Below are 23,629 nucleotides of genomic sequence, written 5' to 3'. Positions count from 1 at the left end.
ACAGTGTGTTGATGCTTATTGGTGTCTCTTTTCTCTTCTAGGACCAGCAGAGAGAAGAGATTCCATCTTCCAGAGGTCGCCACTGTCTGCCTCCCCACTTGTCCCCATCCTCAGTCATCTTTTTGAATATGTAGTTACACATTAGTTGTCTAGTTCTTCATAGTGAATGTAGTTTAATCTGACGACATTCTTATTGACTTGAAATTTGAGCCTTAGTGTTATTTTTACTGAAAATTATCTTGAGTTTGATAAACTCTCCCCAGTATGGACTGTGTTAAATTAACAGATTTATTACCAGTTTCTGAGCTATATAGAGCCTTAAATGAAAAACGAAAAAGCATTTTTTATTATTTTTCATATATTTTTTTGAAGATTTTATTTATTCACCCATGAGAGACACAGAGAGAGAGAGAGAGGCAGATACGCAGGCAGAGGGAGAAGCAGGCTCCATGCAGGGAGTCCGATGTGGGACTCCATCCCGGGTCTCCAGGATCAGGCCCTGGGCCAAAGGCAGCGCTAAACTGGTGAGCTACCCGGGCTGCCCTATTTTTCATATTTTTGATTAGATACCTACGATAATGGAACATATAAGTACTTCTTCAATGAAGTATTTTTTTAATTGGAATTTCAAAAAGTAATCTTTTTTTATTTTTAAGATTTTATTTATTTATTCATGAGACAGAGAGAGAGAGAGAGAGGCAGAGACACAGGCAGAGGGAGAAGCAGGCTCCATTCAGGGAGCCCAACCTGGGACTTGATCCCAGGTCTCCAGGATCAGGCCTTGGGCTGAAGGCGGTGCTAAACCACTGAGCCTCCTGGGCTGCCCTCAAAAAGTAATCTTTGACAGGATTTGAAAATTGTAAAATCTTGAAGTATTTATGTTTTCTCTCATTTTTTAGATTTACAGTGAGATTTTTTTCTTATGAGAAATTTCATGAGAGATTAGTCTTATTAATTTGAAGAAAATATATTTAATGTCAGAAATAAATAAGCCCTTATATTTGTTGCAGCTTATTATTTCTTAAAATATCTAAAGAGCCAAAAGGTTAAAAATTAAAAAAAAAAAAAGTAGTGATTAAATTTGTATTGTTTTGCCTTTCTGTGTGAATTTACAAATCAAAATTTCTTTGGATTATAAATATCACATGAATCTTTGGCCCAGTGCTTTCAATGTATGGAGGTAGGCAGCAGCATTTCCCATTTGGAGGGGAGGTTCTGCACCTTGTACATTAATGCCAAGGTCAAAGCATATTTGCAGGTATCCTGCAATAAGAGCTCAAATGCTGCTTTTGATCATCCTACCTGAACTCATTTTCAATAATTAAATGGATCTCTTAAGCTTTGGTTCCACGTTTATCCTGTTGCAAAGTGATTCCTAAAATAATTTATTTGGCAGATTTTCTTTTGTTCCCTGCTCCTGCTGTGATGCCTTTTAATATTTAAAATTTTAATTCCAGCCTATATAGCTCTTAATAGAAGCCTCACCTTACTTTGTGTCTCATTGCCAATGGCGTTACAATTTTTGCAGCTAGATCAGCATTTAAAAAAAAACAAAAACGGGTTGCCTGGGTGGCTCAGTCCAGTACGCAGCTGCATCAGGCTCCCTACTCAGATTCTCCCTCTGCCCCTTATTCCTGAGCTCGCTCTCTCTCTCTCTCTCTCTTGAATAAATCAAATGTTAACAACAACAAACACCACTACAGTTTTGGAGCTAGTAAAAGATACTGGTTTATGTTATTTAAATATTCATGTCTTATAGAGGGAGTAGTTGAATTTTATAATTGAGAAAAGCCCAAATTTGGTCAGTAGCTGTTCATTTTTATTCATACTCTCCCTGTTAGTATTTATGCAACATTTCTGTCTCTACGAAAGAATTACTTGATTTAAAAATCCTTTTATCATGTGAAGCTTGAGGAACTCAGACTCCACTTAGGACCCTGACTAAAGCTGGTTTTCCATAGACTGATTTCAACCAAGATACGAGTTCCAATGACTAGCAAAAGCAGTTTCTCAAAATCATATTTTGTTGGGAAATGTGATAGTGTGGTTTTCCTATCTTAATGCTTTATCAGTCTAATGAGATAGCTGTCTGGCTACAATGTTGATTTTATAAGCAGTTCTTAATGTCATTTTAAATATGGAACCTAAATGTTTTACCTTTTAGTATCTATATCTGAGTTTTATATCCTCGTCCCAGCTGTTTACAGATAATGTGTTCAATGTAATGTCTCTAAAATCAAGTTTCCTGATTAAAATAGATCAATAGATGAAAAAAGACTGGCATTAATCTCAGATCTTGTTACTCAGTCATGGTGTTAGGAATATTTAGCAGTTTCTTTAATGATCTGACCTTGTTTTTCAAATGTTATCTTTTCATGTTAATACCTTGATTGGATGATTAAAAACAGCAGGAGAAAACCAAGCGCCACATAATTTTCCATGATCACATACTTTTCTGGAATTCTGTGGGGCCCGATGACAGGTTTTAAAATAGTTTGGCTTGGAGATGATTAAGTTGTAGAGGGAGGTATAAAGAGCTTGGAACTTGGGAGGAATTTGAACTGTCCGTGGGATAAATTAAAGATTAGTAGTAAATGAGATTTGCTATGAAGTGCCATTTGGACCAGAAGAAAAAAAAAAAAAACCCTAAAAGAAAACTTTGTGGTCATAATGGAACATAATCTAAGCCTAAATTAATGTCAAAGAACTCATGGTTGGGAATTAGCCAAGAATGCTTATCCAAGCTGTTCCACTTAACATTACATCATGTCCATTTTCTGTGTTGCTGTTGTCTTTACTAACATTTTATTGGCTGCATTATATTACATTAAGTCAGTTGGTCATAACATAACCATCTTGGCATTGTTCAGTGTCTAGTTCTTAGAACATACGAAATAATTTACTCTCAGATTGAGGTCATGTTCTTGTCAACATTGTACCAATGAGATTCGTTCACTTAATATCTGAAAGTGATCAATGATGTGTGTAGATTTCTGTAATTACAATAAAGAGTGTGCCTAGAACCAAAAGACTAAAGATTCATAATTTTAAAGTTAGGGCATTTATATAGATGTCTTTCTCTTTCCCTATGATCCCCTGTTTTGTTTCTTAAATTTCACATGAGTGAGATGATATAAATGATGAAATCAGGGAGGGAGACCAAACATAAAGAGACTTTTTAACCATAGAAAACAAACTGAGGATTGCTGAGGGGAGGAGGTAGAGGGATGGGGTAACTGGGTGAAGGACATTAAGGAGGATGTGATGTAATGAGCAATGGGTATTACATATAGCTGATGAATCACCTCTACCTCTGAAACCAATAATACGTTAATATGTTATTACATTATATATTTTTGAATATAAATTTAAAAAATTAAAAATTTTAAATATTTTTAATTTTATATATAACATATATTTTTTAAATTTTAACCCCCTTTGGTTATGAATAGCTGGAATGAATATCATCTTGCCTTTAATCCAGTTGTGTTGTTGAAAAATAAATTTTTATTGGTGTTCAGTGAACCTTTGTGCTAAGCACTTTGCTGAGATTTTTTGTTGTAACTATATCCTTTTATTCTCAGAACAGCTGAAATAGACTATTACTATTCTTAATAGATTGGGTAATTGAGGCTTAGAGAAACTAACTTGCCCAGATTAATAGTAAATAAATGGTGAAGACAGGGTTTGGCTCTATAAGCAATTTATAATTGTTGACATACCTCACTATTTTCCTCTTTCTGAAAATGTATTAAATTTCATAGAGGTTTTGTGAAACAAGAAAGCTTATTTTGCATATAAATCTTAATCAGATTCCCTTAATGAAGGGTATTTTTTAACTTGAGACTTTATGGATAGATTTTAGGGGAGATCACTCGCCTCTAACAAACTTAGCATGGCCTCTAACAAACTTAGCATATTCTTCAGTTGTGAATGTTGGCAACAAATCACAGTAATATTAGCATTAGTTGAGATATTGCCAGTAAAAACCACAGATACTTAAGTATTACAATATTTGATGTAGAGATAGCAAAATATCATATACACTTACCACTACTTTGTTGTTGTGGTAGTTATTAGACCTGCCACTGGATGATCCTCTTAATGCTTTAGAAAAAAAAAAGTGATAGCAATATTTCAATAAAACTGACTGCCTTGTAAACCTGTGTATTTTACATTAAACATTCAAAAGATTATTTTGAGAAGCTGTCCATATGATTCAGCAGACTGCCCGGGGGTTCTAATGATAAAAAACTTAACATCTAAGATTCTGAAAAAAGCGGAAATATTTAGGTAGCTAATGTTCTATTTTACAGGTTAAGGGACCTGAAAGAGAAATTGCAAAATTGAGTCACAGAATTATGCATAATGAAAAGAACTTGTTTTTAGGTTATGCTTTTAGTTACAAAAGTATAATTTCTGGTAAAATAACGTTAAGGTATAAGTATAGAAATTATGTGAAATGAAATGTTTTTAGAATTCCATAAACTTAACATTCCTAGATATTACTCACTTTCAAAAAATTTATTTACTTCAGAAGGCTCCCTAGTACTAGAGTAGAGACATTTCTACTCTTTAATTCAGACTCAGAACCTCCAAGTGAGGCCCTAAAGTACACAGTGGTTAAGCTGTGGTATGACCTGCAGAGAAATTTGAATTGCTAATGATCATATTAGACTTTTTTATCTTTATAGATCATAAACCAGTCCATTGCAGCCCTACTTTAAAAAAGTTGTGGTTGAAAATGAGATTGAGGGGATCCCTGGGTAGCTCCGTGGTTTAGAGCCTGCCTTCGGCCCTGGGGTCCCAGAATCAGGTCCCACATGGGGCTTCTTGCATGGAGCCTGCTTCTCCCTCTGCCTGTGTCTCTGCCTCCCTCTCTCTCTGTGTCTCTCATGAATAAATAAATAAAATCTTAAAAAAAAAATGAGATTGAAACCTAGATGCAGAAGCAAGATACCAAGAATACAAATTAAATATACTGCTGATCCTGGGTATATTTTATTTGTTGTTATTTTACTATCTTATGAAGGAATATTTTGATACCCGAGAAACGTAGTGATTTTTTTCTTCTATTTACTCCTTTACTATAGTTAAATACTACATTTTGTTCTAATAACCATAGATTAGAATGATTACAGTTTATTTCCTGGAAAATATGGAGAAATCAACAACCTCATGGAAACAACACTAAGTGATGGGTTTCTGGTCTCATTTGCTCCTGGTTATTTGAGTATATCACCATCTGTCACTTAAAAGAGCCATTTTTGCAAATCAGCCAGTGAACTTTTAGCCAAATCCTTTTCTGTAAATTAAACAGAACGTTATGTAGATAAGGAAATTGCATTCAGAGCAGTTAAGTGTCCAGCCTCATTACAGGTCCCATCTACTAAGAAAGACTCCACTGGAAATGTAAGCAAACAGGCATTTATTTGGGCAATTAGAATTGCAATTTGGGAAACCCAGATTCAGGTAGAAAGCTGACTCCTGAGGAAGACACAGAGGGGGCAGAATTATAAAGGCTAAAGGTTACGAGTGTAGTTCTCATTTAAGTCATCAATGCAAAACAGATTGAAACTAGGTTGACTCCGATTGGCTGGGTTAATATTCCAATGAGGGATCTGAGGTGAGGAGGTTAAGTCTAGGCTGAGGGCTGTAGCTGGCAATGAAGTTGAGTTCCTCCAATGAGGGCTTGCATAAATTCCTCCTTCCTACAGCCTTTCCGCTCAATTTTAAAGAGACTTCTTTAGACTTGCAGGCTCCATTTTAAAATCTCCTTTTACACTATTAATGGTGAAAGTCAGGGCTGACTTACGGCTTGGAATAAATAATTTGTAATGCATTATCCTTCCCTAATACTCCCTGCTCCCCAAACTCCCAAAACTGATTTATTGCTTTTTAATGAAGCCACATTTAGTGCCAGCCAGGCAATGGGGGGAGAATCCTGAAAGGGAGAGCTCTTTGTCCTGCTGCTTTTGGGGGTCACTTGCAATATTACCTATTCAGAAGATGTCACCTGAGCAAGTAATGACAGGGTGCATTGTGTAATATCTAAAGGGTCGGGTAGCCCAAGTGGCTCAGCGATTGGCGCCGCCTTCAGCCCAGGGTGTGATCCTGGGGACCTGGGATGAGTCCTGTGTGGGACTCCCTGTATGGAGCCTGCATCTCCTTCTGCCTGTGTCTCTGCCTCTCTCTCCGTTTCTCATGAATAAATAAATAAATAAAATCTTAAAAAAAAAATCTAAGGGGTCAAATTGCACTCTTGGTGTGTATTAATGGCAATATGACTATATAATTTTTTGATCAAACCACATTTTTAAGAGTAAAATGAGACATTAAAATAATGAAAATTACATATTTGGAATATTTTACTGACTTACAAATATTTTAGGCCCTATTAAAGAGTCCTGTTCAAAACTTTTTCAACATTAACATTTTAAAAGGTAATTTATATCCTTATACATTAAAACCATTGAAAAATTTTGATCTTAGTTTTGTATTATTTTTTTATGTTAATTATGTGACTACTAACTTTCAACATGCTGAATTCTTGGTACTTATTGAATCAGTTTCTTAGCTGTTTATTTAATACCTTGACGTTGATCATTTCCTGGAGAAAATCTTTTTTTTAATTTTTTTTTTTAAGATTTTTTATTTATTCATAGAGACAGAGAGAGAGAGAGAGGCAGAGACAAGCAGGAACCATGCAGAGACCTGACATGGGACTCGATCCAGGGTCTCCAGGATCACGCCCTAGGCTGCAGGCGGCCCTAAACCTCTGCGTCACTGGGGCTGCCCTCCTGGAGAAAATCTTATGCTTAATTTAAAAATTAAATATGTTGCTACAGTTTTTTTTTTTAAGTTGGAATTATTCTTTAGACAATGTATTTTTAGTTTTCAGAGTACTTTTTCTACAGATACTAAAGCACCTATTAAGCTCAGAGCAAACTTCTAAGTGGAACATCATTTCAATTCTAGTTTTTTAATATTGAAATATGAAGATATTTTAGCCTAAATATTTTCACCATTACTGTCTTTGTGTCTCCTTTCAGAGTACTTCTCTTTGACAAATACTTATGTTAAATGTCATCACATAAGTTGTTTCTATCTATGCCTTTTAAAATATTTTGCCGTGTTTAGATGTGCTAAAATTATAGGTCTTTTTAATTATATTGCCATTACATTCCCAAATATAAATGTATTCAATGAAAAGTAGCTCCATCAAAAGATTCTTCCCACAAATTGGTATATTTTATTTATTTTTATTTTTTATTTTTTAAAGATTTTATTTATTCATGAGAGACAGAGAGACAGGCAGGACACAGGCAGAGGGAGAAGCAGGCTCCCTGCAGGGAGCCCGACGGGGGACTGGATCCCCGGACTCCAGGATCACACCCTGGGCTGAAGCCTGTGTTAAACCGCTGAGCCACCAGGGCTGCCTAAATTGGTATATTTTAAATTAGGATTATAGATGTATTTGTTTACTAGGGTACCCTAAACTAGATGGTTTAAAACAATGGAAAATTAGCCTCACACTTCTGGAAGCTAGAAAACTGAAATCGGGATAGTGTGGAGCTTTGTTCTCTCCTCTTGTTGCTGGCAATCTTTAGTTTTCCTTGGTTTGTAGTTTCATAAACTCCCAATCTCTGCCTCTGTGGTCACAGGGCCATCTTCCCTGTGTGTCTTCAAATGGAGTTCTATGTGAATATCTCGTGTCTTTTCTGATAGGGGCGGCAGGCATATTGGATTAAGGGCTCACTTTACTCCATATGGCCTCATCTTCATCCTACATCTTAATTATATTCGCAAATATCTTATTTTGAATAAGGTCACAATCACAGGTACAAAGGATTCAAATTTGAACACATGTTTTTGGGAGACATAATTCAGCCCAGAGTAGACTTTCAGAATTGCTTTTATGTTGTTCAAGCCTTTGTTCAGTTCTTATATTGCTTCTCATACTTTTGAAGGGATACATTTCTTCCCTTGCTTCTGAAGGGACACATTTCTTTTTATAAGCTTTGGTTTCAGGGATTACAATTCACTAAAAGTTTCAGATACCAGGTCCCCTTTCCACTTGGTGTTTTGTTTTGAATGTGTTGATTAGCAATTTCCAACAGATTTTGACCAAAATGCAACAATTTTCGGACTTTAGATTAATTTACAAAGTAAAATTTCAAACATTTATTTCTAAAATCTGACATAGGCAGTGAGGAGAGTAAATTCTGCCATAGTAAAATAATTTTTTTATATTCAAAATATAATAAGGCTTGCAGTTTAGTTACAGTAACTGGATTTATGTGTACGGTATTTGCTAATTTTGGTTTTGATTTACATTTTAGATAATAGTAGCTTATGACTTGTTTGCACATAGCTATAATTTGTGCCGTGACCCATTTCGGGCATATATGTTTCACAGGTTTCTTCATATTGAAAGTGACTGGCCCCCTGTCAGGAATATAGAGTGAGGATTCCTGCTCTGGGAGTGATGCAGGCCTAAAGAAGTTCTTTTTTTTTTTTTTTTTTAAAGATTTTATTTATTTATTCATGAGAGATACAGAGAGGCAGAGACATAGGCAGAGGGAGAAGCAGGCTCCCTGCGGGGAGCCCCATGTGATATTTGATCCCAGGGATTCAGTCCCAGGGTCCCAGGATCATGTTCTGAGCCAAAGGCATGCGCTCCACCCAGGCGCCCCTAAAGAAGTGGTTCTTAACTGCGGCTCAGCAGAACTGCTTTATACCTGCTTAAATACAATACTGTGGGATTTTAAAATCTAGTCTATAGAGTCTCAAAAAGTTCCTGGCAATTTCTTAGCCAGTTTGTTTCATCAGCTGAGTCCTATTGTATTCTATGACAGAAATTTTGCCAGAGTTTGCACTTTTTGTGCAAACTAGAAGCAAAACTGGTTGAGTTTTTCATTAGAATTAAGAACTTTTCATCAAACGTAATCAAAAGAAGTGAAAAGACAAACCACATAATGGTGATACTTGATACATAAACCTACCTGACGTGAATGTGTAAATAACTACTACAAAATAGACACAGATTAATATTTCATTAGAAAAAGGGTCAGGAGTGATGAACAGGCATTCCAAAGAAGAGGAGCTCCAAATGGCCTATTAACCTATAAGACCTTCAACCTTTAGTAATTAGGAAAATGCATATTAAGACCACAATTAAATACCATTGAACTAATTGGTTAAGTTAAAAACTTTGACAATACCAAGGAAGTAGAGCAATAGAAACTATTATACACCACTGATGGACTTGTGAACTAGTGCAGCAGCTTTGGGAAACAAGTTGGGACACAGCTGAACACACATGTATCCTATAATCAGCAATTCCATTATGGAGTGTATACCTTTAAGAAACATGCATATATTGTATTTTATAGATAATGTTATATCTTCAATGTTTAGAGTTACAAACATTGGTTAATAAAGGAAAGCAATGGAATTATAGACCCACATTTCAGGATAGTGCTTAACTCTGGGAGAGGATAGGGTTTGGATGGAGAGGGTTACAAGATGATTTTGGTGGTTATGGTGATACCTTAAGCTGGGTTGTAAGGTTGTTAATTGTATTATTTTTCCTTTTTATATGTTTTATAGGTACTTTCAGTTCTCTTCTAAATATAGTTCAATAATACCTCTTTTGATAACACTTAAAAAAAACATTTTAAGATGGATAAATAACTAGGGACGCCCACCGGTGGCTCAGTGGTTGAGCGTCTGGCTTGGGCTCAGGGTATGGTCTTGGAGTCCCAGGATCAAGGAACCTGCTTTTCCCTCTGCCTATGTCTCTATGTCTCTCATGAATAAATAAATCTTAAAAAAAAAAAAGATGGATAAATATCTAGAATACTGTCTCACCATTTTACGTCACATATTCCCTTTTAATCTTTAGTCGTATGCAGGCACATTTTGACAATTGAAATTATGTACCTACAACTTTTCATCCCGTATTTTCACTTAACTTTATGCAGAATGTGTTCACATATTGCTGTTTTTGTAGTTACTGTTTTCAGTGGCAGCGTAAGAATTCCAACAAGTTATAATACAATGAACAATTTATTTTAACTCTAGTGATTCCACAGGTATTTAATAAACACATACAATGTGCGAAATACTCTTGGGTAGTAAGAAAATGGTAGTAAATATAAACTTCCTGCCCTCCAAGCTTAGAGCATGGTGTGTGCATGTAGGGGCGTGAGGCAGTGGTTTTCACAAGGGTTTGCTATGTGATAGAAAGGTCACGACAGGGTCCTGCAGGGGCTCACAGCAGAGGCAGTTCCCTGGGGCAGATGGGTTAGAGAACATTTCCCAGAGATGTTTCCAAGCTGAGACTTGAGGAATGTGCGGGAGTGAAGGAGGAACAGACTTGGTAGGACGTTGGGGAGGTCAGAAGGAGTAGAGTTTCAGAAAGAGGGAGTAGTGTATGTAAAGGCCCAGAAACAACCTGGCACAGTCAGTACATTGAAATGCAGCTGCTGGGCAGCCCGTTGGCTCAGCGGTTTAGTGCCGCCTTCAGCTCAGGGCCTGATGCTGGAGACCCGGGATTGAGTCCCACATCGGGCTCCTTGCATGGAGCCTGCTTCTCCCTCTGCCAGTGTCTCTGCCTCTCTCTCTCTCTCTCTCTCTCTGTGTCTCTCATGGGTGAATAAATAAAATCTTAAAAAAAAATTGAAATGCAGCTGCATCTAACGTGGGACTTGGTGAGCATAGTGTTCTTTAGCAGTGAGGTAAAAGAAAGCTCAAGCAAGGGGCTCGTAAGCTACAGGAAATTTGAGTTTTAGTTAAAATTCCCTTTGCTCAATTTTTCCGGTCAAAAATATTGGAGTTCTATTTGTCTTATGTTCTTGTCCTCACACCTTACACCCAGTCTCAGTAAATCCAGTAGTTCCAGCCTCAAAATTAACTCAGAATCAGACTACTTAGTGCCTCCACCACTACCCTCTTTGTCCAAGCCACCATCATCTCCTGCCTGGGATACCACACTAGCCTCCGATTGGTACCCCCACTCCTCCCTTGTTGTCATAGAGTCTCCCCACATTTTAACCAGTTAGGGAATAATGAAAATCGGGTAATAGCATTCTGCAAAATCACCAAATGGCTTTCTGTATCACAGTAAAAGCCAACATCCCTTTGAAGGTCTGCAGCACCTTATGTGATCTGATGTTCCATGACTTCTCTGACTTGTGTCCTGTCCTGGTACACTTGTTTCCACTGCCACCACTGACCTTGCTGTTTATTAGCCATGCCAGGTGTGCTCCTGCCTAAAGTACTTACTATGCACTTCCCTTGGCCTAGAATTATTTTGTCCTGATACCTTCATGACATATTCCCTCATTTCCTTCAATTATGATAAAATATCACCTGATTAGTCAGAGAAGAAACACCTAACCCGTCTATATAAAATGACAACCCTCTGGGATGCCTGGGTAGCTCAGTCAGTTAAGTGTCCAACTCTTGGTTTCGGCTGAGGTCATGATATGAGAATCATGAGATCAAGTCCTGCATTAGGCTGGCACTCAGCACAGAGTCTGCTCGATATTCTCTCTCTCCATCTCCCTCTGCCCCTACCCCTGGGCACTTGCAAGCTTTCTAAATAAATAAATAGATAAAACCTTTAAAATGATAACTCTGGCTTCCAGATACGCCCTTTTCCTCTGTTCTTCACATGATATGTTAAATGATATGTTAAATATTTGCCTTAAAAAGATTTATGTCTTCTTATAAAAAAAAAAAAAAGCTTACCTCTTCTTCAACTAGGATATAGTTCCCATAAAGGTGGGCAGTTTGTTTTTTGTACTGTTACTTATATTTCCAGTGCCTAGAATACTGCCTGGTAGATAGAATGTTTTCAGTGTGTATTTATTAAATTGAGAAACTGTAGGCTTATAGTGAGGAGTTTTAACCAGGGAACTGGCATTATTAAATTTGGAAAATCACTCTGGCTATGTGTGGAAAATGGGTTGGCAGAGAATGACCTGAGTCAGGGAGAACTCTAGCAGCTGTATGCTTCTATGGCTGAATATTTGCACTGTTATTGATATTTAACATTTTTCAAAAAGGTGCATGTTGAAAGACTATGCAAGCTAAATAATGAATGTGTTTACTAGTTCTTCCAGCATATGGACTGAAATGGGCATAGTGAGATACCACCACCACACAGCCACTTGCAGTCTAAAATTTGAAAGACCAGCCATATGAAGTTATGGCAAGTATGTGGTGCAACTGGAACTCTCATATACTGCCTGTAGAAATGTAGAAATGTAAAATGGTACACCCACTATGGAAAACAGATTGAAAGATTCTTACAAATGTAGACATAGGACCCAGCCATTCCACTCCTGGGTATTTATTTGCTCAAGAGAAAATATGTACATACAATGACTTGTATATATGTGCATACCGTGCATACATACAATGACTTGAACGTGAATGTTTATAACAGCTTTATTTGGCACTACTAAAAACTGGAAACAACATAAATATCTATCAACGACTGAACGGATAAATTTTGATATATCCATACAATGGAAAACTACTCAGCAATAAAAAGAAATGAAGTGGTGCTTGCTTCAGCAGCACATATACTTAAAAAAAATGAAGTTTTGATACATGCAACAACATGAATGAATCTTAATTATGCTGAGTGAAAGTAACTGGAGAAAATGGAGCATGTAATGCATGCTTCCGTTTTTATAAAATTTGTGGTGATATAAACTAATATATAGTGATGGAAAGCAGATCAGTGGTTGTCTAGGGATGGGGAAGGGAGCATGGCAAGGATGGGGGAATGATGAGATTACAAAGGAGTACCAGAATTCTTTTGGGGGTTTTGTTTATTTGATTATGATGATAGTTTCCCAAGTATATACATAGAGTAAAACGTCCAATTGCACACTTTAAACATGTGCAGTATATATTATTCAGTTATACTTCAATAAAACTTATAAAATTAGGACAGTGGAGCAGGATTGATACACTGAATTTGCCATGATTTTCTTTGCCTTGAAAGCCATGAAATTTTATTGAAAAGTAGACAGAAACAAAAGTTGAGTTTACTTACAGTTATAGAGTCTAGTTGTAATTGCATTGTCTAATCAGTTTATTTGCTTAGTTAAATTGTTTACCTACAGTAAGGATTATTTTTAAAATATACTTTTGTGTTGAACTGAAGAAGTGGTTTTCGAACATGGTCATGCACAAGAATACCTGTGGGAATTTGTTAGAGGTACAATTTCCAGCCTGTTCTGAATGATGGGGGTGGGAATCTTCAACTTCAGCCAGCTTCCCAGGCAGTTTCGGTGTATGTTTCCATAGACCACATTTCAGAATCACTTCTTAGTAGAACAATGTTCACGTCAAAATTGTATGAACCTGGATGGACACTACGGACTGCTAGTGCCAGATTGAAGTGGACTATTCTTCTTGATTTATGTATGTATATATGTATATACACCAACCTCTTAGAAAGGACAGTTGACTTATTTGGAAGGGGCAGCAAATTTGCATTTTGTTTGGGTTGGTTGATATTAATGATGCCTGCCCCCATTAGAAAGTAAAAAGAGTGTAGGTACTAGAAAGAATTCAGGTGCCATAATGTTTCCTTTTCTCCTTTTTTCTCTTCTGCTTCTTCCCCTTCCTCCTTTTCCTTTCTTCATAATGTTCATTGACCTGCATTTGGTGTTTGTGTAATAATCATATGCTACATATGGATGTTGCTTCCACCATCTTTCAGTAGTGAAAGGACAAGGGCAGCAGGAAGGAAGAACCATCTTAGCCTCTATCAGGTACCTTAAAAAGAAATGGACACACAGTAAGAGCAACCTTAATTCACCACTTTTAAGTTTGAAATCATGGGGAGCAAGAGAGCCTTTTCAATATATGCATTACTCTGTGCCTTTTTAGGGATTGATATATGGTTGCTCACTCGGAGAGTCATAGATGTGTTACTCATTCTTGGACCTTATACCTTTATGTGACTGAGTGTTCCTTATTGTACTTTTAGTGCTCTATTTATTCTTTTGCTTTCCACAGACATGATGCCATTATTATCTCAGGAACTGAAATGGCCAAACAAATCCAGAAAGAAATACAGAGAGGTGTGGAATCATGGATTTCCCTTGGGAACAGAAGACCTCACCTCAGTATCATCTTAGTGGGCGATAACCCAGCAAGCCATACATACGTCAGGAAGAAGATCAGAGCCGCCTCTGCTGTAGGTGGGAATGCATTTTAGTTGTTCTTTTTACTAAATCACGTGTTCTTGTTTTTCTTCAAAGTCTGATAATTCTCAATGATAATTGTCAAATAAGTGCTATTTGAATAGCATTTATTATTATTGTTATGTTACCATAACATATTAGTTACCAAGGTATATGTTCATTTCTTAATCTTTTTCTTCAGCTTTCTTACTGAATTAACTCATTGTGATTTTGGGTCATATGGTGACATGTCAGAGGAACACTGCACATTTAAAGGGCCCACTTTTAGGTACAGCAAATGGAATGTAGTCAGTGGTATTGTAATAGGACTGTATGGTGACAGGTGGTAGCTACACTGGTGAAGAGCACAGCAAAATGAATAGATTTGTCAAAAAACCATGTTGTACACCTGAAAACTAAGTAGTATTGTATGTCAACTATATATTTCAAGTTTTTTAATTGCCCATTTTTATTATATTTGCTTGAATCAGATAACAAACTTGGCCAGTTCACTCTGCTGAACTTGGCCTGATAGTGGTGGCAGTAGTATTGGTATCTTTACTGTATTCAAATCTACTAACAGTAGCTTATTACAAATAAATGCAGTGGGATACTGGGCCGAAAAATGCATGTGAATCATGAGAAAGCATCTGTGCTATTTGAGAAATCCTTTTAATGGTGCTTTGAACATTATTTTTATAGAAGGATTTTTCCTTCCAGTGGGACAGGAGCAGAGAAAACCAATTTGCGTACCATGTAAGACACCATTAATGAAAAGCGACATCTTTGTTAGTCCAGTGACTTTCTGTATTTGTTTTTCTTCCAGGTATCTGTAGTGAGATCATTCTAAAACCTAAGGATGTTTCTCAGGAAGAACTTTTGGACATAACTGATCAATTGAATATGGACCCAAGAGTCAGTGGTATATTGGTTCAGTTGCCACTGCCAGGTACATCAGGCTCTTCTATATGTCTGCTTTGGTTGTAGGTTAAAGGGCATCTTTTAAGATACCGCAAGTAATTTAGAAAATAGTTCATCAAGGGACTAGCTGTTGTATTAGCACTCTTCTTGTCATTTATAGTTTTTTTCAACACTGTGAAATATCTCTGAGAGTTTCTTTAATGTGATGCTTTACACTGGTGCCACTTACTCTGGGATGCTGTCTCTCCTTTTGGTCACAAGAACCTTCTTCCTTTGTGTGAAACAGTTGCCAGGTCACTTAGTTCTTGGACAACCTATTCCCATTCAGTAAGAATTCTACTGAAGTGACTTAATCTTGTTTTCTGCATTTGTAGTTCTTACCTTCACGTGGACCTGGGCTTCTGCTGTCTTCGCTTTGTTGTTGCCATTTTCAGACCTTCTGTTCACATCTAATTTCACTTCCAGCACCCCCACATTTTGTTTCATTGTTGCCCTGTCATCTTTACAGGTTAATTCTTTTTGTCAAGTGTCATGTGAATTGATCACTGGGAGACACTGGCAAGTATGATTTGCTGTTTATGTTTGAGCGGAATAACAAATGTACAGCGGCCAATCATCAACAGACTTGTAAAGAAGTGACATGTTGCTCGTTTAACCTGATGCTCATCTTTATTTACATACCAATTTGTAGACCAGAGGACCGGCAGCTCTTATGTAATTACTCACAGTTAATTTTACCACTGTAACTACATTTGAGCTGTGTTATCGGATGTCTAGTGTTATTTAACTAAATTGTGGCTCTGAAATTCATGCATATTTCAGCTAAGTACAGTGAGGACTGCCAGCATACTATAGATTACAGTAGTTTTGAGTTCTGTAAATTTTGACTTTCAGAAAGCAAAAGCTGAATGGTGCTATGGCATGGGATCTTTGTAGGACATTAATATTATACTCTACCCAGCAATATAACCTGATGCCTTAGTATATAACTTTTGTGCTATTTAAATTGTACCAAAAATACATATTTCTGATTCTTGTAGGGGTTTATTAACATCACAAATCCTTCCCCCAAAATTTGGCAGTGGGCTTACATCCAATTGTTTGGCTCATATTTAACAAGTCTTTTTTTCTACTGTATTTGCCAAGCAATCTTGTTGTAGTTTGTAGTTTTTTAAATTTCTCCCACTTCTATTTGTACTGAATTCAAATAGTTATAGAAAACATGTCACAAATTTCCCAATTTCCAAATATAAAACATTAGATTTAGTTTGTCTTAAAAATTAAGTTCTTACCTGTAGAAATTTTATACCCTTTTTGGGCAACCTTTCTCATTTGGCAAATTTATTAGAAAATTGCCACTAGATGGCACTGTTGATCTGTCTGTACTAAAACCGCTTAGTCCTGTGTTCATTTTAGTGAGAAGAGTAGAGGCAAAGGAACTGTGGTAATAACAAATATCTAGATGCTCTAAGAAAGGACAATTCTCTATCTTGCTGCGAAACCACTAATATATAAAATAATACTGGCTAAAATTTATTATATTAAGCATTTATTCTCAAGCACTTTACATTTATTACTTCATTGAATCCTCAATAATGGGAATGGGAAGAGGGAGGTTGGAGCTATTATTATGTACATTTTACTAATGAAGGATTTGAGGCACAGAGAGGTTAAGTAACTTCCCTCAAGGTCACTGGAGCTGGTAAGTAATTGAGCTGGGATGTGATTCCAGAAAGACTGCTTCCTCATGCTCTTCCTCTTAACCATTATGTTACCCCTCACCAGCATATCAGTGTTAGCTAGTAAGTAATGTCTCATACCGTGTGGCAAGTATTTCTTTATATGGATGGTTTTATCTAATTCTCACACAGCCTTGTGAGTAGGAATTATCTTCTTTATTTTATATATAAGGAGACTTGTCTATATTACTTACCCTACTTAATTAATCTGTATTATACTGGGACAGATGGTTTGTTGATTGATAGAAAAGTTGGCTAAAGTAGGAAATCCTAAAACAATGCATATTTGTATTATATTGTATGATATATTATAACATATATCACTTAAATATTTATTCATCAATCTTTTGATGTGGATCCACAGCTCTTTGGAACCTACTGATTAGAATTATGAATCATCTTCTGGCATTAATAATACCTGTGATTCATTGCCTCTCATTTTCAGTTTGAGGTGAAACTATCTCTGTGAAAATTCATATTGATTTTTTTAAAAAAGATTTTATTCATCTATTCATGAGAGACACACAGAGAAAGACAGAGGCAGGGGGAGAAGGAGGCTCCCTATAGGGAGCCTGATGTGGAACTTGATCCCAGGACCCCAGGATCATGCCCTGAGCCAAAGGCAGACAGATGCTCAACCACGGAGCCACCCTGGCGTCCCTTCATATTGATTTTTAAAATATCTCCCAATCTGGGGTGCCTGGGTGGCTCAGTGGGTTAAGCATCCAACTCTTGATTTTGACTCAGGCCCTGATCTCAGGGTCGTTGAGATCAAGGCCCACATCAGGCTCTGCACTTAGCTTGGAGTCTGCTTGAAATTCTTTCTCCCTTTCCCTCTTCCCCTTCCCCTACTTGTGCTCTCTAACTAAATAAATTAATTAAATACATAAAAAAAAATCTCCCAATCTTGTCTTGTCTTGTCCATATCTAAATCCTTACTAATTCATTTTAGTTTTCAAGAGTGTTTCTAAAACATTCAATTTATTTTTTATAGAAATAGCAACTGTTTTTCTTCTCACATTCCTTGTCATTTTTTATACCATTTTTAATTAAATTGCATATTTTACTGTGAAAGAACTAGCAAAAAAAATGGATTAGGAAATATACAGAACTGTCTTTTGATTATCATAAAAGTAGTTTTCTTAACTGCTTTCTGATTTGTTCAGCAAGCCCTGAGCATCAGCTTCTGTGTTTTGCAGAAGAAATGGAACTCCTTTAGTCATTTTGGTAGGCTAGTTATGTGGAAGTAGGTTGAAATAGCTCATCCCTGTCCAGGTCTTAATAATATTGTTACAATGAATAAGTGAAACAAAGAGCAAATGAACAAATGAGATGATTCTAGTGGATAACACCTCCAGTTTTCAGTCATTTGGCTAATTATGTCATGATTAGAAATGGGAGATTATTTTTCACAATTTAGGGGCAATATTTGAGTAAAAGAAATTCTAAATTAGAATTATTCTGATGTCGCAGGACACGTTTGCATAGATTAATCAGAGTGTACAAACAGCTTCCAAGCATCTCGTTTGGACAAAACCCAAAGAAATAAGATAGAATTCTGCCCTATTTGGTGGTATTGAGTCTGTCTTAGGCCAGCCCCCTTTTTATGTTTAGAGGCTGCACAACTTTGGTCAAGATTGGAAGTATTTGGGATATAATTGTGTATCCACAGTCATACAGCCTGGATGTTTTTCCTATAGCTGATCCTCAAACTTTGGAGAAATAAAGCCATATGCAATGCTTTCCTGTTCCTATTCTGACTGTAAGCAGTCTGTCAGTATCAATAAGTGGGCATTTTGTCAAGGCCACAAAGATATCTGATATGCATGTTCTGTGGATTTTTTCTCCTAATCAGGTAGTTTTTGCTTTTAGCTTTTATTGAGTAACACCTACTGAAGTGATATTATATGAAAAATTATGTCCTTTGTAGGGTATGTATCAGTATGTAATGTGAAAAAAAGGTAAAATAATGATCTTTAAAAATTGAGAGCCATTTTTTTCTACTAAAATAATGAAAGGGAAATTACAATATCTAGAATCTTAAAGGACACTGGAAATTCGCTATAAATATTTGTTATAGTATGGGATTTGGTACCGGGGAAGTTTGGTTTAAAAGGATTTCAATTAAATGAATTGTGTGAAAGCAATCAAATGTAAGCCTATAAAACAACGGTCACTTAATGAGATTTTATTTATTTATTTATTTTTTACTTAATGAGATTTTAATGTGATATTTTACTTAACTATTACTAGTATTAGTAATTGCAAATATTTACCATTTACTGTTGGCAGACACTGGTCTAAACTGCTTTGTATATAGTAAATCATTTAACACTCACAGCAATTCTTACTAGTAGGTGCTATTTCTTTTGGTCAGTGGCTTAAAGTTAAGGATAGTAAGTGAACCAAGAAACTTGTATAAGGTTAGGGAGGTAGCGAGTAGCAGAGCAATGCTGGGAGAATCAATGATAGTATCCTTTCAACCATAATCACTGTCCTAAGATGGAGACTGCAAGGCAGGTGCCAAGAGAGATGCTTGCTCATTTCCTCTTGTTTTCTTGCTTCCTCAAGTCAACTTTTCACCTATTTTTAAAACAAAATCATTAGATAGAATGGGAAAACTTATTCCATCTTATCTTTTTCTAAATAGTTTTTCAAATGTTTCCCTTTAGTCATTCCCTTTGAATGTTAACATCTTCCAAATTATGCAAGGGTATTAAACAGAGAAATTAGAATGAAATATAGGATTAAATTTGGAGGGATTGAGTAAGAAGGGTTTGAGTTTGCTGTGGAGATTTAACAAAGATAAACTTTTTTAATAATTAGTAGGCATCAAAATGGGGATATTTAGTAAGGATAGAGGTTATATGCACTGCCTAAAACTTGTTTGGAGAAAAAAAGTCTTGCCATAATTGCTTTTCTTAAAAGATTGTGCAGTTTATGTATGCAGAATACTTGTTGCTCTGTTTTTAATGTTCTTAACAAGAGTGGGAAATTTTCATCACTGGACCTCTTCATGTTTGTAGGGCCATTTATTCTGTTTATTTTTTTTTAATTTTTTATTTATTTATGATAGTCACACACAGAGAGAGAGGCAGAGACATAGGCAGAGGGAGAAGCAGGCTCCATGCACCAGGAGCCCGACGTGGGATTTGATCCCGGGTCTCCAGGATCACGCCCTGGGCCAAAGACAGGCGCTAAACCGCTGCACCACCCAGGGTTCCCTATTCTGTTTATTTCTAACTGATTTCCAGATTTTGCCTTGACCTTTGTTAACAACATTTTCTCTCTTTCTCTGGGGAGAAAGCCCAGTTCTGTGTTTGAGTGTTCAGAACAATTCCACATGGAATATTTTATTACTTTTTTAGTAATATGTTTCCTCTGCTGGAGTGCTAGTTCCACCAAGTAGGGAGAATATTGCAGTCAACATTTTATTCTGAATCCACTCTGTATTATGGTAGCCTTTTAGTGAATGTTACTGCTGGAATGAATGAACCCTCTAGTTTATCAGCAACTGCTTTTTTGTTTTGTTTTGTTTTAATTCAAGCCTCATTCTTCTGCATATTTTCTAAGAGTTGTGTATAAGTTCTGACCCTGTTCAAGATTTGACGAGGATCTTCTGTCTCTCCACCCCTGCAAGCTTCCTATAGCTATAGTATTTATTATACAGAAGACACGCCAAGATAATGCATATTTTATTTCTTGAATAGAGCTTTAGCCTCTGACCCCTTAACTATATTGGTTATCTTTCAAACATAGTGCCGACTTCTCCATCCTTCAGGTCTTAGTTTAAATGCCACTGCCTCACCGAGCCCTTCCCAGCCCACACCCTCTGAAATTATTTTAATTCTGCTATTTTCTGTTTTAGTGTTGCCTTTCTCAGTGGCAGAAAACGTTCTCCAAAATCCACATGCTCCTTTCCATGTCCCAGCTTCTCAGAGTAACTGGGTTGGGGCCATGTGACTACTTTCCCCTGGACTATAAGGGGAAGTGACTTTTTTTGAGCCATTTCTGGACTGAGAGTGGCTAAAAGCTACTGCGCTCCACTCCCACTCTTTTTTTTTTGTTGCAATTATCACAGAAGGTAGGTGTTACAAATGATAGTAAATTATAAGAAGGAGAAAAGTGGGATGCTTGTGGAGCTTTACATGAATAAGAATTAAGTATCCTTTCATAAATGACTCAGATTTCAGATTAAAACTCACACACACACACACACGTACAAATTTGATGACAACTATAAACCCACTGACCTAAGAAGCTCAACAAACTCCAAGCCCATGCAATATGAAGAAAACTATACCAAAAAACAATCAAGTTGTTCAAAAGCAGTGTGATAGAAAAAATATTAAAAGTAGCAAGGAGAGGGCACCTGGGTGGCCCCATGGTTGAGCATCTACCTTTCATTCAGGTCGTGATCCTGGGATCCTGGGATCAAGTCCCACATCAGGCTCCTCGAGGGGAACCTGTTTCTCCCTCTGCCTGTGTCTTTGCCTCTCTCTCTCTCTCTATGTGTGTCTCTCATGAGTAAATAAATAAAATCTTTAAAAAAAAAAAAGAAAGTAGCAAGAAGGGGAAAATCCCATTAATATATTTGGTACTAAATACTTAGAAAAGAAGAAAGATCCCAAATCAATAACCTCAGCTTTCACCTAAAGATACTAGAAAAAAAGAACAAGTTAAAACAAAGGAAAGACAGAAAAGAAAATAATAAAGATCAAAGCAGAGATTAATATGATAGAAAACAGGGACACCTGGGTGGCTCAGCAGTTGACCGTCTGCCTTTGGCTCATGGTGTGAGGATGGAGTCCCACATCAGGCTCCCTGCGTGGAGCCTGCTTCTCCCTCTGCTGTGTCGCTGCCTCTTTCTCTGTGTCTCTCATGAATCAATAAATAAAATCTTAAAAAAAATAAAATAGAAAACAAATAATGAAGAAAATGAATGAAACAAAAGCTAGATGGATCAAAGCAAAAGAAGATACAAATTACTAATATCAGGAATGAGAGAGAGAACATCACTACAGATTCTAAAGCAATTAAAAGGGTAAAAGAGGTGGCTCAGCAGTTTAGCGCCACCTTTGGTCCAGGGCGGAATCCTGGAGACCCAGGATCCAGTACCGCGTCGGGCTCCCTGCATGGAGCCTGCTTCTCCCTCTGCCTGTGTCTCTGCTTCTCTCTCTCTCTCTCTCTCTCTCTCTGTATCTCTAATAAATAAATAAAATCTTAAAAAAATAATAAAAGGGTAAAAGGGAATATTTTGAACAGCTTTATGCCAAGTAATTTGAAATGGACAACTTTCTTAAAAGACACACACTGCCAGGGCCCATTTAAGAAGTGGATAATGTCAATAATTCTATTAAAAAATTGACTTTTTAGGTAAAATTCATTCCACAAAGAAAGGTCCATGTTCATATGGCTTCACTGGTGAATTCTACCAGCTATTTAAGGAAAAATAATGCTCAAAAAGGAATGAATACTCTCAAACTCTTTATATGAGGCACCATCACCCTGATATCAAAACCAGACAAAGACATTACAAAACAGGAAAACCATAGGCCAGTATCCTTTATGAACATAAATGTAAAAGATATTAACAATGTCTAACAATACATAAAAGGGATCATTCTTCATGACGCTAAAAGGATTTTGTTCTAAGAATGCAACATTGCTTTAACATTAGAAAATCAAACAACTAATCAGTTAACAAACTAAATATGAAAATCATATGAACATCTCGATAGATATAGGTTAAAATATTGAATAAGATCTATCACTGATTCTTGATGAAAGTTGTCATCTAACTAATAATAAAGGGAGTGTTCTCAAGCTGATTAAGGGGCAAGTATGAAAAATTTCCAGCTGGGACACCTGGGTGGCTCAGCGGTAGAGCGTCTGCCCTTGGCCCAGGGCGTGATCCTATAGTCCCAGGATCAAGTCCCACATCAGGTTCCCTGCATGGAGCCTGCTTCTCTCTCTGCCTCTCTCTCTCTCTCTCTCTCTCTCTCTCTTTCTCTCTTTCTCTCTCTCTCTTTTGAACAAATAAATAAAATTAAAAAAATTCTATACATGAACAAATAAATAAAATTAAAAAAAAATTTCCAGCTAATGTCATAGTTGATCATGAAAGAATTAATGTTTTCCTCCTGTGATCCAGAGGAAGTAAAGGTCCACTCCTGCCATTTCTGTGTGACACTGCACTGGAGATTCTAAGTGGAGCAATAAGGCAAGAAAAAGAAAAAAGGCAGAAAATACGACTGTCTATGTATAAAATCCAATGGCACCTAAGTAAAAGACTACTGATACTATTAAGTGATTCTAGCAAGGTTGGAAGATACAAGAGTAATATGTTAAACACAATTGCTGTTTTGTATATTAGCATCAAATATCAGGTATTAAAATGAAAAAAATAACATCAAAAAATGAAACTGTTAGGCATAAATTTGACAGAAGATCTGAAAAACCTGTACATTGAAAACTGTAGAACACTCCTAAGAGATGAAGTAAAACCTAAATAAATGGATCAATATACTATGTTTATAGATGAGAAAACTAAGTTTTCTTAAAATGTCAGTTATTTTTACATTGATTTGTAGATTCAAGGCAATCAGAAATCTTAAAATCAAAAGGTACAAACTTCCAGTTTTAAAATAAATCATTCATGGGGATATAATGTGCAGTGTGTACTAAAATTATTAATACTATATTGCATATTTGAAAGTTACTAAGAGTAGATCTTGAAAGTTCTCATAAGAAAAA

At 36.5% G+C, this 23,629-nt stretch overlaps 1 protein-coding gene across 6 annotated transcripts in view; it reads left to right on the top strand.

The window, feature by feature from the left end:
- Positions 1 to 23,629, top strand: part of MTHFD2L (methylenetetrahydrofolate dehydrogenase (NADP+ dependent) 2 like) — a 122,051-nt gene that overhangs the window by 2,495 nt on the left and 95,927 nt on the right. Inside the window, exons 2-4 of one of the 6 annotated variants that reach the window (XM_055340519.1) lie at positions 42 to 130; positions 14,047 to 14,231; positions 15,040 to 15,162. In XM_055340519.1, coding sequence (XP_055196494.1) covers positions 14,078 to 14,231; positions 15,040 to 15,162 — 277 coding nt within the window. In that variant the 5' untranslated portion in view covers positions 42 to 130; positions 14,047 to 14,077. Of the gene's footprint in view, positions 1 to 41; positions 3,291 to 9,836; positions 13,447 to 14,046; positions 14,232 to 15,039; positions 15,163 to 23,629 lie in introns of those variants that run through there. The other 5 variants (XM_055340502.1, XM_055340512.1, XM_055340493.1 and 2 more) reach the window with 5 other exon arrangements.

This window comes from Nyctereutes procyonoides, unplaced genomic scaffold (assembly GCF_905146905.1).
Source record: "Nyctereutes procyonoides isolate TBG_1078 unplaced genomic scaffold, NYPRO_anot_genome, whole genome shotgun sequence".
Lineage (NCBI taxonomy): Eukaryota > Metazoa > Chordata > Mammalia > Carnivora > Canidae > Nyctereutes > Nyctereutes procyonoides.
The sequence above is the reverse complement of the archived record's forward strand: the minus strand, read 5'-3'. Positions and strand labels throughout refer to the sequence as shown.